The 19201-nt window shown below is 44.0% G+C and overlaps 1 protein-coding gene across 1 annotated transcript in view; it reads left to right on the forward strand.

Annotated features, from left to right (window-relative positions):
• CAP2 (cyclase associated actin cytoskeleton regulatory protein 2) overlaps positions 1 to 19201 on the forward strand; it is a 272514-nt gene that overhangs the window by 247726 nt on the left and 5587 nt on the right. The window contains exons 8-11 of the mRNA XM_069730835.1: positions 8343 to 8547; positions 9570 to 9742; positions 11452 to 11575; positions 12501 to 12583. Of these exons, the coding sequence (XP_069586936.1) occupies positions 8343 to 8547; positions 9570 to 9742; positions 11452 to 11575; positions 12501 to 12583 (585 nt within the window). The remainder of the gene's footprint in view (positions 1 to 8342; positions 8548 to 9569; positions 9743 to 11451; positions 11576 to 12500; positions 12584 to 19201) is intronic.

Here is a 19201-nt window from a genome sequence, read left to right on the forward strand (position 1 = left end):
TGGACTGCATATGAGGACAGACGGGCAGTGCTCACTGCACCTTGTGTCTGCTTAGGTGATGTATGTTAACATACTGACCAACAAAATCGGTTATTAAACCGTATGCTGAATCAAAAAGTGTTTTTGCTTTTTTTTTGTAAAAAGTTATAGCTTTATTGAAACACACATTACACATAAAATTTGTTTAAAACAATACCTCTGAACCACATAAATAAGAATAACTGACAGGTAAGCGTTTAAGCAAATATTGTTTAGCGGATCACTAGTAACTCAATAGGAGAGTTTTAATTAGCTCTTATAGTTTTGCACCTTTGGACAAAATATCCCACTTTTTAGTAGCACTATACTGTGCAAAAATGTAAACAAACTATAATCTCTTTCTATGCAAATTACACTCTGCTAGATAGACCAGAAGAGGTGGCAATATATATATTGGTGCAATTTATTTCAACCAAAATAGTACAGACCGCTATCAATAATTTAGTATCCTAGAATAACTGCAGCCCTATTGCCAAACTGCTTTTACCATTTTGGGCGCTAAAACCCCATAATGAGCTGGACTATATACAACAAAGTGCCATTCATCTATTGCTCCAGTGTATAAGCACTATCAAACCAGTAAATTCCATGTCATCTAACGAGTTGTCCTCACTATAATCAGATATTGCTGACAGCATGAGAGGATACATAAAACATCATAAAGCTAAATAAATCAGTCAGATGCATATTACCCCGAAACTCGGTGATCCTTGCTAACAGCGATTTCCACCTGCAAAGGGAACTCTGGATGTGCCTTCGCACCGGCTGGTCTCAGACAGCCCTGTTGACAGTGCTCTGGATTGCGGATCCCGAAGTCTTCAGTAAAAGGTAAAGAGACTGCAACCCTGTGTCCTCGTTATTGACTGCACCTCACACCATCGCCACCTACATTACTGGGAAGCCCTGGGGATATACTTCACCTGTGGGAAGGTATACCATCTGGCTGCCATCACATCACCCCAGTGGACCCCAAGCAGCATCGGTTGACCTGACCAAATACCACAGGTGGCGTCACGAAACCTTAGCCGACTTTCATCACCCCTTTTATTGGACGCCCCTTAGCAGGGTCACGGACCGGGTCCAGCCACCGTGACAACCCAAGAACTGAGACAGAGAGGACCGGTACTGAGTAACCCGCGGCCCTGCGTCTGGGGGCTCCAACTTGGCGTCACGAACAGGACAGTACTTAAGCCTGAATAATTGGGTCATGTGTGCCTTGGAACTGTGTTGGAATTGTGCTTGAACTGTGATTTATTGCAAAGACTGTGCATTGCTGATTGCCGCAAAGATTCCCGCCAAAACCGACGCCATTGTAGCGCCACGAGGAGCGCAGGAGCAGAAGAAGGGCGTGGAGTTGTGGGCGTGAACGAGCTGAAGAGCGCGAAGAGTAATGGCCGCCCAGTCTAAGTACTTTTGCATCTTGGAGACGTGTCCGTCAGCAGCTGAGACCCGCCTCCTGCTTCTCTATGGAGGGCGGGAGCTATGGAGACGGGGCTGCCCCCTAAAGAGGACGTGGGATGAATATGAAGGAGACGAGGAGACTGACATGGCGACCCCCAGGCGTCCACGTGGGGATACACCGACCCGGCCCAATCCTTCACCGGAGGGCGAAAGCTTTGGTCCACCGCAGGAAGGGCCCGACGATCAGCCTCAGGAAGGCGGGTTAGATATGATCCGGGTTCGGCGGTTGGTTGCCCGCTGGAGGGATACTCTGAGGGAGGCACAGTCTGCCTCACTGATGACCCCGATCTCCCCGCCCGAACCGTGGGTCGGCCGGTGCCGATTCAGACCCCATGCAGGTACCGAGACCGAACAAGCCCTCGGGATTCGGCTGTCTCCTTTAGTCGACCCGCTGCTTGCTGCAGCAGCTGGGGGCCCGGCTGCATCGTTGCCCCATCGTGAACTGAGGGAACCGGATCTCAGGGTCCTCACCTGGGAGGAGTACAGACGGCACCGATTAGTGGAGTGGAAGGAGGAGACCAAACCCGGGGCCATGGTCGATTTGCAGGAGGAACCTCTGCCGCAGTGGGGTGTCGTGGTCCTCTTCAATCCCCAGGAGGGGAGGGGAGTCATCCAGGAGATTGGGATGCCATTGACAGTGCGTGTCACCCGAGACAAAGTGGAACCCTGCTACGGGCAAGCCGACCGCGATTTGCGGCCTGGGGATGCGGTGACCTACACTCGATGGCAGAGAGGAGCCGGCTGGTGGGCCCACGGCGTCCAAAGGTGCGCGGCCCTTCTGGCTGCAGCTCCGGGTCAGGAGGCTGAACCCATCGCGGAAGAAAAGACTGCGACCTCCGCTGCGGAACCCCAGGATACTCAGGCTCGGCGGGTGACCTTGAGTTCCACCCGTTCTCGACCGACAAGGATGGTGTGCGAGGTAAGGCTGTTACTGTCGCAGCACTAAACCTCGAAAACCTGACATATGTATATAGTTAACTAACTGTTCCCTGCTCCTTTTGCTACTTGAACCCGTCTAGGGTTAATCCATAAAGGGGTCCCTTCGTTTACCCGGGATCCCTATTGTTTTGTATTTTTTTTTGCACAAGTTCATCACTGTTTAAAAGACTGCCGAATCATGGACGGTGAATGATTCACAAACTGTGTTGTAAATAGTTTGCACCCTTTTAAGGGTGCTCTCTACTGGTTTTACAAGGAAAGAAGACTTTGCGAAGACACGATTCCAGATGATGACGTGATAGTTTCTTGAGTCTTGCAGTTCCTTAGTGACTTGATAAATGTTTGGACTACCTCAGAAAAGACTGATTTCCCCTCTTAAAGGAAATGTTATTTGTTATAGTAAGATAGTGATAATGTTCGCATAGTAGATGCCATGTAGCTAGAAGAGCTAGAAAGTGAACCCGTAGGGGTTAGTGAGTCTGAGAACCATAGAGAGATGGTTGCTGTGGACCTAGAAGAAGAAAGGCAGTAGGCCCGGACGAATAGCCAGGCGGTCCTGCATCTGTGTGAAGTTAAAGGGAACCTGTCACCCCGAAAATCGCGGGTGAGGTAATCCCACCGGCATCAGGGGCTTATCTGCAGCATTCTGTAATGCTGTAGATAAGCCCCCGATGTTACCTGAAATAGGAGAAAAAGACGTTATATTATACTCACCCAGGGGCGGTCCCGCTGCTGGTCAGGTCGGATGGGTGTCTCCGGTCCGCTGCGGCGCCTCCCATCTTCACTACAAGACGTCCTCTTCTGATCTTCAGCCACGGCTCCGGCGCAGGCGTACTTTGCTCTGCCCTGTTGAGGGCAGAGGATAGTACTGCAGTGCGCAGGCGCCGGAAATGTCAGAGGCCCGGCGCCTGTGCACTGCAGTACTTTGTCTGCCCTCAACAGGGCAGAGCAAAGTACGCCTGCGCCGGAGCCGTGGCTGAAGATCAGAAGAGGACGTCTTGTAATGAAGATGGGAGGCACCGCAGCGGACCGGAGACGCCCGTTTGACCTGACCAGCAGCGGGACCGCCCCTGGGTGAGTATAATATAACGTCTTTTTCTCCTCTTTCAGGTAACATCGGGGGCTTATCTACAGCATTACAGAATGCTGTAGATAAGCCCCTGATGCCGGTGGGCTTACCTCACCCGCGAATTTCGGGGTGACAGGTTCCCTTTAAAGGAAGTAAAGAAAACGTTAGATTCATACTGTAATGTTTTGTAGTAGGCCTTTAGTGGGTTCAGCTTATACGCCCTTAAAGGAGAAGTTAAATTGCTGTTCAAAGATTTGCACTTAGTAGAATACCCGGCTATGTAATAGGAATTATTCATAATCTGTAGAATAGAATGTTATTTAAAATATTTAAACATGTTTCTGTTTGTAACGTTCAAGTGGCCTCACCTCCCATAAAGGGAATTATTGTAATGTTTACATTGTTTAAAGCATTCCAAAAATTTTGTATGTCCTTTTCTAATAACTATTGTTGTTCTTCTTTTCCCAGTCCGGGAGTACTGGATTTAACCGGGGGGGAGTGCAGCGCCCCAGAGACCTGGTCGTTGCAGTAATGTCGCTCTGCCGCTAAGGAGGGTGATGTTATGTCTGATTGCACTAAAGGAGTTCACCTGACCAGGTATCACAAGCACACATTAAACTTCACACTCCGGCCACTAGGGGGAGCAAAAGGCACTATGTATTAGGCCACTCCTCACACTGGTAAAACTAGGGGTCAGATAGGAAGTTACGAGAGAACGCAGCCTGGGAGAGTCCAGGGAGGACCTGTCAGGGGTGGGTTCCTGACAGGGGCCTAGCAGAACGAATAGAAAGCAACGGAACCGCACCTGCACTACCTTGCGGCGGTATCCTAAGATAGGACATGAGGAGAAGGATATTGTGGAAAGTGAGAAACGAGATCAAAGCACAAAGGAGAGCCAGTAGGAGTTGTGCCCCGAGGATGGCAACATCCTACTGAGGCGCGTAGCCTGTGACCAGAACACCGAGGAAGTAACTGACTCTATGCTTTACTTCAAATACCGGAGGACAGTTGATTATAGGTTGGCTGTTTACCATACATCACCTAAGCAGACATAGGGGGCAAGCGTGGAGATGGGCGTCTCTAGGGTCCCAGAATAGCTCTGAGCCTTCCCATCAAACGGGTGCGTCCTATCCAGATAAACTTGGGGGACGGACAGAGAAAGAACGAGAACAGAAGTTGTGAGGACTATCACGAATGCTCCACAGGGAAGGACTACAACACACAGGCGCTAGTGGTAGGCACTGATTTCCACCTGCAAAGGGAACTCTGGATGTGCCTTCGGACCGGCCGGTCTCAGACAGCCCTGTTGACAGTGCTCTGGATTGTGGATCCCGAAGTCTTCAGTAAAAGGTAAAGAGACTGCAACCCTGTGTCTTCGTTATTGACTGCACCTCACACCATTGCCACCTACATTACTGGGAAGCCCTGGGGATATACTTCACCTGTGGGAAGGTATACCATCTAGCTGCCATCACATCACCCCAGTGGACCCCAAGCAGCGTCGGTCGACCTGACCGAATACCACAGGTGGCGTCACGAAACCTTGGCAGACTTTCATCACTTCTTTTATTGGACGCCCCTTAGCAGGGTCACGGACCGGGCACAGCCACCGTGACAACACAAGAACTGAGACAGAGAGGACCGGTACTGAGTAACCTGCGGCCCTGCGTCTGGGGGCGCTCCATGAACATGCCCTAACAGTCTCTGAATCAGTCCTGTCTAAGACTCCCTGTCAGAAACTATTCTACCAATGGATCCTGAACCTAGTAGTCTGAACGGACCCCGAGTCTGTGTCCATGTCAGTAACCATTCTGCAGAGGATTCACAGCCTATTTATCTAAACGGAGCCCTGCGTACCTGACCCCAGGGGTCAGCAGTATCGGGGACTGCCTAGGAATGGTACCTGGCAGCTACCTTACTCAACATTCAGGAGCTCCAATGAATATCAGGTAGCCGCATAGCTATGCCCCTCCTAGGTAATCCCAGTTCCGTGGCACAGAGGATCCACGAACCACATGCGCCACCTGTGTGTCTAACACCAGCTAAGTAGGCAAAATATAAACCAGTGCACAGAAAGACCTAGTTTGAAAATAAATATTACAGTGGTTGTTTTTAATAAGCTACACTTAGTCTGTATGAGCACTTACATGTAATTCCTCTGGTTGTGTACAGTCCCCGCTGCCCCAATACATGCTGACCAAACCATGAACAGCATCTATCAGCCACTGGCTGTAGATCACAGCCATGTATGCTTATCTCTGAAACACTGTGGCATTTCAGAGAAAATCATAATTTTGATAGCTTCTGGCGACTGAACCGCACAGTGCACTATTCGTACATGCCAATCCCTGGCAGCGTCTCTCTGCCAGCTGACAGTGACTAACAAGTCTGTCCATATGCACATGGAGGCAGAGGTTTGCCAGTCACTGTCATTAGGTCAGGGAGAAGCCACCAGGGATCCACCTGTACAACTATTCATCCACGTGGCTCAGTCCCAAGAAGCTATTAAAAGTATGTTTTTCACTGAAACATTGCAGCATTTCAGAAAATAGCATACATGGCTGGGATCACACAGCCAGTAGTTGATACATGCTTCCCACGGTTTGGGCAGCATGTGTAACCTGACAGGTTCCCTTTAAGCTGCCCTCCTTGTTTGCAGTGCATCAAAATATGAACAAAATTGTGTTATTATAGTGCTGTACTGCAGTGTACCACAGTTCAACCAATTCACAGTCACACTGGCTCTGCAGGTTCAGCACCTCCCTCTTACTAGAATTTTTGGATTATTATTCGGGATCCAAGAAGTATCGTTTCTCCTTGCGGAGAGTGACATGATAAGCATGTCGAGGTGAGGAGACTTAAAGCCGCTATGCTCCTCTGGGAAATATGTAAATTGTCTCTTCAGAGAGGAAGAGGACTATAACTCTAGTGCCACCTATTGGAAGTAGCAATCCTAACAGTCAATGTCGACTCTTTAACGAGCCTTGTCACATGACTTAGGATAATAGCCAAACCAGAATCTCAATTTGCAGACACTGTGTTTCGGGGTACTGCCCCTCGTCAATGCAAAGTGGAGATCTGGTTTAGCTGATTGAAAGGCGTCTGACCGGGATCCAAGAAGTATCGTTTCTCCTTGCGGAGAGTGACATGATAAGCATGTCAAGGTGAGGAGACTTAAAGCCGCAATGCTCCTCTGGGAAATATGTAAATTGTCTCTTCAGAGAGGAAGAGGACTAGAACTCTAGTGCCACCTATCGGAAGTAGCAATCCTAACAGTCAATGTCGACTCTTTAACGAGCCTTGTCACATGACTTAGGATAATAGCCAAACCAGAATCTCAATTTGCAGACACTGTGTTTCGGGGTACTGCCCCTCGTCAATGCAAAGTGGAGATCTGGTTTAGCTGATTGAGAGGCGTCTGACCGGGATCCAAGAAGTATCGTTTCTCCTTGCGGAGAGTGACATGATAAGCATGTCAAGGTGAGGAGACTTAAAGCCGCAATGCTTCTCTGGGAAATATGCAAATTGTCTCTTCAGAGAGGAAGAAGACTAGAACTCTAGTGCCACCTACTGGAAGTAGCAATCCTAACAGTCAATGTCGACTCCTTAACGAGCCTTGTCACATGACTTAGGATAATAGCCAAACCAGAATCTCAATTTGCAGACACTGTGTTTCGGGGTACTGCCCCTCGTCAGTGCAAAGTGGAGGTCTGGTTAGGCTGATTGTGAGGCGTCTGACCGGGATCCAAGAAGTATCGTTTCTCCTTGCGGAGAGTGACATGATAATCATGTCGAGGTGAGGAGACTTAAAGCCGCAATGCTCCTCTGGGAAACATGCAAATTGCCTCTTCAGAGAGGAAGAGGACTAGAACTCTAGTGCCACCTATTGGAAGTAGCAATCCTAACAGTCAATGTTGACTCTTTAACGAGCCTTGTCACATGACTTAGGATAATAGCCAAACCAGAATCCAGATTGAGAGGCGTCTGACCGGGATTCAAGAAGTATCGTTTCTCCTTATTGCGGTTTTTGTGCAGATTACACCTGCGGTTTTACTCCTGCGAATTCCTATTGAGGAGCAGGTGTAAACCACTGCGGAATTTGCACAAAGAATTGACATGCTGTGGAAAAAACACCACTGCGTTTCCGCGTGTTTTCTTCCGCAGCATGTGCACTGCGGATTTTGTTTTCTATACGTTTACATGGTACTATACAACGCATGGGATACAGCTGCAGATCCGCACCGTCAAATCTGCTGCGGATCCGCAGCAAAATCCGCAACGTGTGCACATAGCCTTATAGTCCCTGTGATTGTCCCCCATGATTGGCTGAAATGCATTATGCGGAAGCCCACATAGCTGTGTCTGATGTCATTAACCCTCTCTCTAGCTGCTGCAATCTTCAGCAGTATGTGAAATGCGCTGGAATTATTTTTTCTCGATTTTCACAAATTGCACTGAGACAAGAGAAATTCAGAAAATTCGATTCAGCAAAATTGATTGGCAGCAGCTCAGTCTGCTAATCTCTAAATACTTCCCTACAGTATTGTTATTAAAAGGATCATTCCCATTCATAAATAATATATTTTATATAAGTGGCTTGGAGGGAAGCTGCCAAGACCTTCTGTGTACAGTGATAACCGATAGGAGAGAGCTGTGAATTAGTGGGTAATTATATAAAATAAATAGGATGAGAGGGAGATCATGGTTTGAGCACTCTTCAGTACCCAAGGAGGCTTTCTGTAGAACCTTTATATATGTACAATGTTTTAGATATGCATTTGATATTGCGGGATTTTATTTCCATACAATTTTTAAATTTTATTTATCTCTTTAGTTCTTTTCAAAAGATGGAACCCAACATAAGGAAACAACATCTGGACCAAGTCATCCTCCACCACCACCTCCACCCCCAGGACCTCCTCCACCTCCTGGACCTCCTCCCAGTTTTGATATTTTCAACAGCAAACCCAAAGATGATGCATCCCAAGACCGATCTGCACTGTTTGCCCAGCTCAACCAAGGAGAAGAAATTACAAGAGGTTAGCCCATATAATAGAAGTATATTTAGACCATTTGGAGAGAGTTCATTATGTACTTTGAATGTAAGTGCATTAGCTTAGGGTGGCTTCACAGACAGCATTTTTTGGAAACATGCAACTGCAGTTTATGAGCCAAAACCAAACGTGGACTCAGCAAGAAGAAGTATAATATGAGATATGTGTTTTAAACACATTTTTTTTTAATTTGCCAAGGAAAGGGACTTGTTGGGAAAGAGATATAGCTTGTCAGTTGTCCAGTCTAATGGCCTCCATTAGCTTGCTTGATATCGACAGGATGACCAATGGTCTAATGTCTATAGGACCCTTGGGCAACTGATTGTCGGTGGATCTGTCAATAAGAAATGTCTGATTTCGGACTGCCAATCGCTTTGTTCTGCCGGAAATGGTCCTGTCATAGAATACAACTGGCCAAACCAGCACTGCTGTGTAAGGGAGAAAAAAATAAAGCTGCAGCACTCCAGCTTCATCCAATATATTTTTATTCATCAGATATGCACCGTTTCATCCACAACAGTCTTTGCTGCATAATATGCTTGATAAAGACCATTGTGGTTAAAACGTTGCATGTTGGATAAATAAAAACACCTTTGATGAAGCAGAAGTGCTGCTGGTTTATTTTTTGCATTCTAAGTGGGTTTCTGGACCAGGATAAATTTGTTGCCTGCTGCCATATTAGATAAGTGACTGGGGAGTGTGCTACTTCCTTCTCTTGCCTACGTATGAGAGAGCCGCCGAGAGGGCTGGTAGCTAAACGATTGGCCGAACTATCGTCATGCTCACAGCCATCTAATATGTATGGTGGGCTTAAGTTTACACTGTCTAAATTTAATGCTAAGTACAATCAAGTGTTGAGACTTCTACCTTGTGCTACATGAAATTACATTTAATCAGGAAACTTTATATTAAGTTTATATTGAGTTGAGATATTCAAGTAAACATAAAATAAAATTAACAAAACTTTGCATGAAAAACTACATTGTCTTCCCAATTGCACTCTATAGGGCTAAAACATGTTTCTGATGATCAGAAGACTCATAAGAACCCAAAGCTGCGTGGGCAAGCTCCAGTTCGTTCACCTACCAAAAGTCATGTTCCAGGCTCTTCCTCTAGTAAATCTACTCTACAGCAGTCCTATTCCCCTCTCCTAGAGCTGGAGGGGAAGAAATGGAGAGTGGTAAGAAAAAACTCCTGGTTTTGTCTAGACTGGTGATCCTCTACCTTTGCTTCTCCAGCTGGTGTAGGATCATGATTTCTCCCTGTTGGGTTTTTTAGACTATATTAATAAAATTAATACAATGATCTTTGATTGGCAGAGCATTGGGCTGCTTCCTTCTTGCCATGGTACTGTCATAGTAGCTTTATATCGCTGCCATTAGCAGGAGCACCAGTTGACAGTTTTTTTATGGCTACCACCAGGTTTACTACTAGCTCTTGCCCCCAAACACACAGCAAGAATGTTTGTTTGATAATGAGATCTTGCTGTGATCTTAGGGTCATTTTCTATCTTCGGAATTAGCATTGTCACAAAGCTAAGATATGGCTGCTGTGTTTCTTCAAATATATGATGAGTTTACACATACATGGTTTGCAATATTTATCCAAGCAAGTCCATGTTACTGATGCCATTCACTGTAATAGTCTATATACAGGTGCTTCTCACAAAATTAGAGTATCAACAAAAAGTTAATTTATTTCAGTTCTCCAATGCAAAAAGTGAAACTCATATATTATATAGAGTCATTACAAACAGAGTGACCTATTTCAAGTGTTTATTTCTGTTAATGTTGATGATTATGGCTTACAGCCAATGAAAATCCAAAAGTCATTATCTCAGTAAATTAGAATAATTAACAAAAAAACACCTGCAAAGGCTTCCTAAGCATTTAAAAAGGTCCCTTAGTCTGCTTCTGTAGGCTCCACAATCATGGAAAAGACTGCTGAATTGGCAGATATCCAGAAGGCAGTCATTGACACGCTCCACAAGGAAAGTAAATTTTGCATTTCATTTGGAAATCAAGGTCCCAGAGTCTGGAGGAAGACTGGAGAGGCCACAATCCAAACTGCTTGAGGTCTAGTGTGAAGTTTCCAGAATCAGTGATGGTTTGGGGAGCCATGTCATCTGCTGGTGTAGGTACAGTGTGTTTTATAAAGTCAGCACAGCCGTCTACCAGAATATTATAGAGCACTTCATGCTTTCCTCTGCCGACAAGCTTTTTGGAGATGCAAATTCGCCTGACCTTAACCCCATCTCTATGGGGTATGTCAAGAAGAAGATGAGAGACACCAGACCCAACAATGCACACAAGCTGAAAGCTGCTATCAAAGCAACCTGGGATTCCATAACACCTCAGCAGTGGTGCTGATCGCCTCCATGCCACGCCACGTTGATGTAGTAATTGATGCAAAAGGAGCCCCGACGAAGTATTGAGTGCATTTACTAAACATACATTTCAGTAGGCCAAAATATCAGATTTTAAACTCATTTTTCAAGCTGGTGTTATAAAGTATTCTAATTTACTGAGATAATGACTTTTGGGTTTTCATTGGTCACCCATCGTCAACATCAACAGAAATAAACACATGAAATAGATCACTCTAGTTGTAATGACTCTATTTAATATATGAGTTTTTGTATTCAAGAATTGAAATAAATTAACTTTTTCATGATGTTCTAATTTTGGGAGAAGCACTTGTAATTTTGCTTCATTGAGTGGGAATGTAACTTGTGCCAAATACATATTTGTTCCCCATTCTTGAGGTATCAGAGTGATAAATAGAGCGAAAATTATGCAATTTTTGGATATGCAAAACTCAAGGAATGACGTACTGTACTATTGAATGCCTTTTCAGCTATGTTTTATCTGTGATATCTTTGAAATTCAGGAGTATCAGGAAGGAGTAAACAGCTTAGCGATTTCTGAAACGGAACTGAAGCAAGTGGTTTACATTTTCAAGTGCAAGAAATCAACACTGCAAATTAAAGGGAAAATAAATTCCATAATAATAGGTAATGGAGCCAATGGTGAGCATGGCTGTAAAATGCGGACTGTATTTCACTATTTCTCTGAATTAGGGTCCTTTTGCACAGACTAACCCAGTCCATCAACTGCTTGTTTGCCGATCACTGATCTTTTATTAGCCTGTTTACACAGCCCAACCTGGCATCACATGCACAATGATTCGTAATGCATCGCTCCGTACGTGTAGGCTGCTATTGTTCTCAGCAGTATAACACCCAGGATGATGTGCTGCCGAGGATGATGTTCATTAGTGCAGCTCAAATGATCATTCCCCCTGATGAACTAGTGTTTTGCTCATTCGTCAGGTGTTTGGCAATCTGTTTAGACTAAGATTATCATGAAACAAACATTTGTTCATGATAATCATGTAGTGTAAATGGACCTTAACACTAGAGAGTGGTCAGCTCACCTGAATGGTAGTGAATTATATGCAAAGTACCTCTTCTGAGCAAAAGAGGACTTAAACTCTATAGCGCCCCCTGTTGGAAGTAGCGATCCTACAAGTCACAATCAACTCCCGAGTCGTGCAATATGACTTAGGATAAAAGCCAAATCAATATCTCAATTCGCAGACACAGTGTTTCTGGCTGTTGGCCATCGTCAGTGCGAAGCATGAGAACTGATTTGGCTAGGTGAGAGGCTCTGGACTGGGGTCTAAGGGGTATCGTTTCTCCTTATGGATAGTGACATACCATCTCTGGCTTGTCAAGGTAAGGAGGCTTATTCACCGTGCAATGCTCCTCTGGGAAATATAATATGCAAATTGCCTCTTCTGAGAAAAAGAGGACTTAAACTCTATAGCGCCACCTGTTGGAAGTAGCGATCCTACAAGTCACAATCAACCCTTTAAACGAGTAGTGAATTAGGGATTCATGTTGAACAGTAATTTAATCTAATTATCTTGTGTTTCAGACAACTGCACAAAACTCGGCCTGGTGTTTGATGATGTTGTGGGTATTGTCGAAGTTATTAATTCTAAAGATGTTCAGATACAGGTAAGAATCGCCATGCTTGGACTGCTTCACTTGTTCACTATGTACAATTGCCACTAGAGGGAGCTAATATAGTGCTTTTCTATAGAGATAATATCACAGGTCTGCAAGGGTAAAATTGTTTCAAAAGTAAGAGGTGACTGTTATTTACTTTCATTCTCTGAACTCAGTAAAAATATCTAAAAAAAATCCATCACGTACAGTTTATTCACAAACACAGGCTTTACCTTGCACCATACTTTGACCCCTTTGCGTGACCTTTGGTGGAGGATTTTGATGTCATTAGACTTGTTAGAAACTAATGGTCACTGTGCTGGGATTGTCTGCTGTGGTCAGAGAAGATTTTCTTAAACCAGCTTCCAAAGAGTGTGGTGTCCATAGCATCCAATCGTAGCATATCTTTCATTTAACCTTAGCAGTATTAGAAATGAAAGCTGCTCTGTGATTGGTTGTTATGGGTAGTAAAGGCAGATTTTCTTTTAGACACAGTTCATAACAGTGTAGAGGTGTCCATAGTAACCAATCGGAGCACAGCTTTCATTTTCCCTCAGCAGTATAAGAACTGAAACCTGCACTGTGATTGGTTGCTACGGGGAGAAAAGGCAGATTTTCTTGTAGACACAGTTGATAAGAGTGTGATGGTGTGCTTACCACCATTCCATTCAGTATTTAGTGGTTCAGGTAGATTAAGCTTCTGTTTCTAACAACGTGACCAAAAATTTAACGGACAACTTTTGCTATATTTATGGTTGTTTTGTAGTGAAGAAACAACAAGGGAATATTATGGACTTCGTTAGAAAAGTGTATTATGCGTACATTGGTGTAAAACTAGGTGAGCAGGACAAGTTGTGGGCTCCACATGTAGCGTGTTCTGTTTGTATAGAAGAACTAGGACAGTGGTCTAAATGGAGAAAGAGAGCTTTCGTTTTGGGGTGCCTATGAACTGGAGGGAAGCGCAAAATTATAGCGGTGACTGCTACTTTTGTAAGTGCAATGTGAAGGAATTCATCCTTAAAAAGTAAAAGGAAATTATATACATAGACCTCCCGTCAGAGATTCGCCCTGTGCCTCACAATCCAGTAATACCTCTCCCTAAACCTCTGGAGAAACTTCAAGACACACCTGATTCAGAACATGAAGAACAGGATTCTGATGAAGACTTTCACACTAGTCACAATGAGGGACTTTCATAAACATTCTGCAGAACTTTTATTCTCTAGACTAAAGGAAAAGAACCTGCTAGCTTCTGGTACCTGTTTTTCATTGTACAGAAGCAGAGAAAAGGAATTCCTTCCATACTTTTCTCAAGACAGTGCTCTGGTGTATTGCTCTGATGTTCCTTGGTTGATGGAGAAATTTAACATCGACCAATGTGAGAGAATGGTGACTCTATTGATTCATCCAAAAAAGTCGGAAAGCTGTGGTACTGCACAATAGCTGCAAGTATACTTTAATGCAGGGGTCCCCAACCTGTAGCTCACGAGCCACATGTGGCTCGCCTGCTCCTGACATGTGGCTCGCCGACGGTCACAGAAAAGAAGTTCCCAGGGAGCCGCCCCGCTACCTTTAAAAGCCGCCCAGGGCCGGCGTCAGCACCTGAGCAAGTGCCGGGGCCCTCCACAGGCAGTGGGCCCACTCGCCATCGGGGACACTGTCATGCTATGGTGCCGATCCCCGCCTGCTCCGGGCCTCGGCACTTGCGATACTTTCCTCTCCCGGTTCCAGCGCTGCAGCGTCTCCCATCCTCTGACTGTGACGTTCAGGTCAGAGGGCACGATGATGTCACCAGTGTGCGCCCTCTGCCTGAGCAGTCACCTCACAGAGAGCAGGAAGACGCTCAGGAGTCCAGAGCAGAGCAGCGGCAAGCAACAAGAAGTGAGTATTTCATTTTTTTGGGGAGCAATATATGGGGACCATCAGAAGGGGCTAATTCTATATGGAGCATCGTATGGGGCCAATAATATAGGGAGCATCTTATGGGGCCAATTCTATATGGAGCATCTTGTGGGGCCAATTCTATATGGAGCATCTTATGGGGCCAATTCTATATGGAGCTTCTTAATGGGGCCAATTTAATATGGAGCTTCTTAATGGGGCCAATTCTATATGGAGCTTCTTAATGGGGCCAATTTAATATGGAGCTTCTTAATGGGGCCAATTCTATATGGAGCTTCTTAATGGCACCAATTCTATATGGAGCTTCTTAATGGGACCAATTCTATATGGAGCATCTTATGGAGCCAATTCTATATGGAGCTTCTTAATGGGGCCAATTTAATATGGAGCATCTTATGGGGCGAATTCTATATGGAGCTTCTTAATGGGGCCAATTCAATATGGAGCATCTTATGGGGCCAATTCTATATGGAGCTTCTTAATGGGGCCAATTCTATATAAAGCTTCTTATGGGGCCAATTCTATATGAAGATTCTTAATGGGGCCAATTTAATATGGAACATCTTATGTGGCCAATTCTATATGGAACTTCTTATGGGGCCAATTCTACATGGAGCTTCTTAATGGGGCCAATTCTATATGGAGCTTCTTAATGGGACCAATTCTATATGGAGCTTCTAAACGGGGCCAATTTAATATGGAGCATCTTATGGGGCCAATTCTATATGGAACTTCTTATGGAGCCAATTTTATATGGAGCATCTTATGGGGCCAGTTCAATATGGAGCAGTACTATATATGGGGCCAATTACATATGGAGCAGTATATGGGGCCAATTACATATGGAGCATTATATGGGGCCAATAATATATGAAGCATCTTATGGGACTGTTAACGGCTATTGCCTTTTTAAGATTGCTACTTCCAATAGGTGGCACTAGAGTTCAAGTCCTCTTTGACTAAGCAATTTGCATAACAATAATGTAAAATACATAAGGATAGAGTGAAAGTGAAAATCTGCATGTTATTATTTGTGCCTTCTCTAGGTTTTTCTATGACTTTATCTGCATTGTGGCTAATTCTATATGAAGCATCTTATGGGGCCAATAATATAGGGAGCATCTTATGGGGCCAATTCTATATAGAGCATCTTGTGGGGCCAATTCTATATGGAGCATCTTATGGGGCCAATTCTATATGGAGCTTCTTAATAGGCCAATTTAATATGGAGCTTCTTAATGGGGCCAATTCTATATGGAGCTTCTTAATGGCGCCAATTCTATATGGAGCTTCTTAATGGGGCCAATTCTATATGGAGCATCTTATGGGGCCAATTCTATATGGAGCTTCTTAATGGGGCCAATTTAATATGGAGCATCTTATGGGGCCAATTCTATATGGAGCTTCTTAATGGGGCCAATTTAATATGGAGCATCTTATGGGGCCAATTCTATATGGAGCTTCTTATGGGGCCAATTCTATATGGAGCTTCTTATGGCGTCAATTCTATATGAAGATTCTTAATGGGGCCAATTTAATATGGAACATCTTATGTGGCCAATTCTATATGGAACTTCTTAATGGGGCCAATTCTATATGGAGCTTCTTATGGGGCCAATTCTACATGGAGCTTCTTAATGGGGCCAATTCTATATGGAGCTTCTTAATGGGACCAATTCTATATGGAGCTTCTTAACGGGGCCAATTTAATATGGAGCATCTTATGGGGCCAATTCTATATGGAACTTCTTATGGAGCCAATTTTATATGGAGCATCTTATGGGGCCAGTTCAATATGGAGCAGTACTATATATGGGGCCAATTACATATGGAGCAGTATATGGGGCCAATTACATATGGAGCATTATATGGGGCCAATAATATATGAAGCATCTTATGGGACTGCTATTGGGTATTGCCTTTTTAAGATTGCTACTTCCAATAGGTGGCACTAGAGTTCAAGTCCTCTTTGACTAAGCAATTTGCATAACAATAATGTAAAATACATAAGGATAGAGTGAAAGTGAAAATCTGCATGTTATTATTTGTGCCTTCTCTAGGTTTTTCTATGACTTTATCTGCATTGTGGCTCTCAACCAACTTTCATAGCGGAATGTGGCTGTCAAGGTAAGAGAGGTTGGGGACCCCTGCTTTAATGCCTGTAGAGCATTCTGCATACTTGAAGTAGAGATATGAGAATTTAGACATTATTCTCAAGAAAGTTAACTACAAGGATCAATGATGGTCAATATGTGGTCATCTGGAAGTTCTCTCTTTGCTCCTGGGCAGCAAGGAGGATACTCAAAGTACCCATGCTCTTTGTGTGCATGGGACAGCTGGGATAGAACTCATCACTGTAGCCAAAAAATTTGGCCAACGAGAACATCTTTGCAGCCTGGACTCAAGACCATTGTTGCAGAAAGTTTAGCTAATCCTACTAAAGTTCTTCTGCCACATTAAGCTTGGAGTGATGAAGCAGTTGGTAAAAGCTTTACCGAAAGTTGAAAAGACTTCTAAGTACCTGTGTACCAAGTTTCAGGACTGTCCGAAGCAAAAATGGAGTTAGGCATTTTTGTGGGTCTGGGTATTTGGAAACTCATGAAGAGCAACATGTTTGAAACAAAAATGAAAGTTGTTGAGAAAAGGGCTGGAGATTCTTTTAAAGAAGTCGTTAAGAAATTTCTAGGTAACAACAAAGATTCAAAATTTAAGTCCATAGTGGAAGAAATGCTGAAATATTTCAAGATCTTTGGTTGTCTGATGAATTTGAAGTTACATTTTTTACATTCCCAGTTGGACTACTTTCTTGAAAACATGGTGCTGTTAGCAAAGAGTAAGGAGAAAGCAGCAGATTATTACAGAGATGTAACAACGATATTAAGGTAGATGTAACATGAACATGAAGGGGACAACTCCTGGATGCTTCACAGAGAAGATCCACATGCCTTCTGTAAGAGAAAAGGTATCAAGAAAAACTTTAAAGAGAAAATGAAAAGGAGCAAGAATTAAATTACAATAAAGTTGCAGAATGAATGTTTTATACAGTTGTGCTCAAAAGTTTACATACCTCGGCAGAATTTTTACTTTCTTGGCCTTTTTTCAGAGAATATGAATGATAGCACCAAAACTTTTTCTTCTCTCATGGTTAGTGGTTGGGTGAAGCCATTTATTGTCAAACTACTGTGTTTTCTCTTTTTAAATCATAAGGACAAACCAAAACATCCAATTTACCCTGATCAAAAGTTCACAACCCCCATTTCTTAATACCATGTATTGCCCCCTCTAACATCAATGACAGCTTGAAGTCTTTTGTGGTGGTTTTGGATGAGGTTCATTATTTTCTCAGATGGTAAAGCTGCCACTCTTCTTGGCAAAAAGCCTCCAGTTACTGTAAATTTTTGGGCTGTCTAGCATGAAATGTGTGCTTGAGATTTCTCCAAAATGGTTTAATGATATTGAGGTCGGGAGACTGAGATGGCCACTCCAGAACCTTAACTTTGTTCTGCTGTAGCCAATAACCAATGGAAAAAGATAGATGTTGCAATATGTCGCCAACTTGTCCATTATTTGCCTAGAAAACTTGGTGCTGTCCTTAAAAATCATGGCGGTCATACAAAATACTAGATGCAATAGTTCTTGATGTAGGGTGTATTCATTTTTGCATCAGATAATTTGAATAAAACTGAAAAATGTTGTTGTGATAATTATATTAAACTCAATCATATCATAATTTTGGAAATTGTTCTTGTGTTCAGTGCAATATTGAATAAAATCTTGATTTAAAGAGAGACAAGCAGAGCTGCACAGCCATATGATAACACAAAGCTAACTGCGGTTAATTCCAAGTGTGTACGGAGAGCCTGACATCAAGGCAGAGGTGCTCGCTTGAAACAAGTATAGCACTGATGAGAACATGTAGAATGAAGCGGCAACACTCACCATCCTTGTGTGCTCTGAGTTCTTTATTGAAAAATGCGGAACAAAACCAGCATCTTCATGACTCGGGAAAGTGCAGGAGAGAAGGAGGTGAGCAGGATGTGACGACGACCGTTTCGCGCCGACGGCAGCGCTTCCACGGGTCTAAGGTGTTGGGAAGTGGTGTGGGCATAAATGTGTGGGTGTGGAGGAAAAACTCCTCCCACCCCACGCCCATCCCCTCCACCCAGAGACAAAATACAACATGTGAATCAGTAAAAACAAATTAAAATCCGGGAGTGAAGCACAAGAACCCAGAGCAAATACACAAGTCCTTCTGGTAACCCTAGAAACAAAGCATCATATAAATGTACAAACAGTGAACATAATGGTGTAAAGAGAATAAATCACTTGAAAACAGCAGCATACCTAGTCCACATATGGGAATAATTATACGGATATTACCATTCATGCAGGGAGGCCAAACACAAGCCAGGGGGTTCAAGTAAGGGATGGCAGATCGACATACAATGCATATAACAAAGCAGGGAGTCACAAAAAGACAGACATATCAATCTTATCATTTAGGCCAGCCGGACCCATTGCGCCTGAGCGCATGATCCACCTGGCCTCTTGCCTTAATAACAGTTTATGAGCATCACCTCCCTGTACCGGTAACGCTACCCTCTCGATCCCTGCAAAGGTAAGAACCTCCGGGTCTCCCCCATGTGCATCCCTAATATGACCAATCAATCTAGGTGCGCCTATCCCAGTCCAAATGGATCTAAAATGTTCCCTAAAACGGATGCA

The sequence above is a fragment of the Ranitomeya imitator genome, chromosome 6 (assembly GCF_032444005.1).
Source record: "Ranitomeya imitator isolate aRanImi1 chromosome 6, aRanImi1.pri, whole genome shotgun sequence".
Lineage (NCBI taxonomy): Eukaryota > Metazoa > Chordata > Amphibia > Anura > Dendrobatidae > Ranitomeya > Ranitomeya imitator.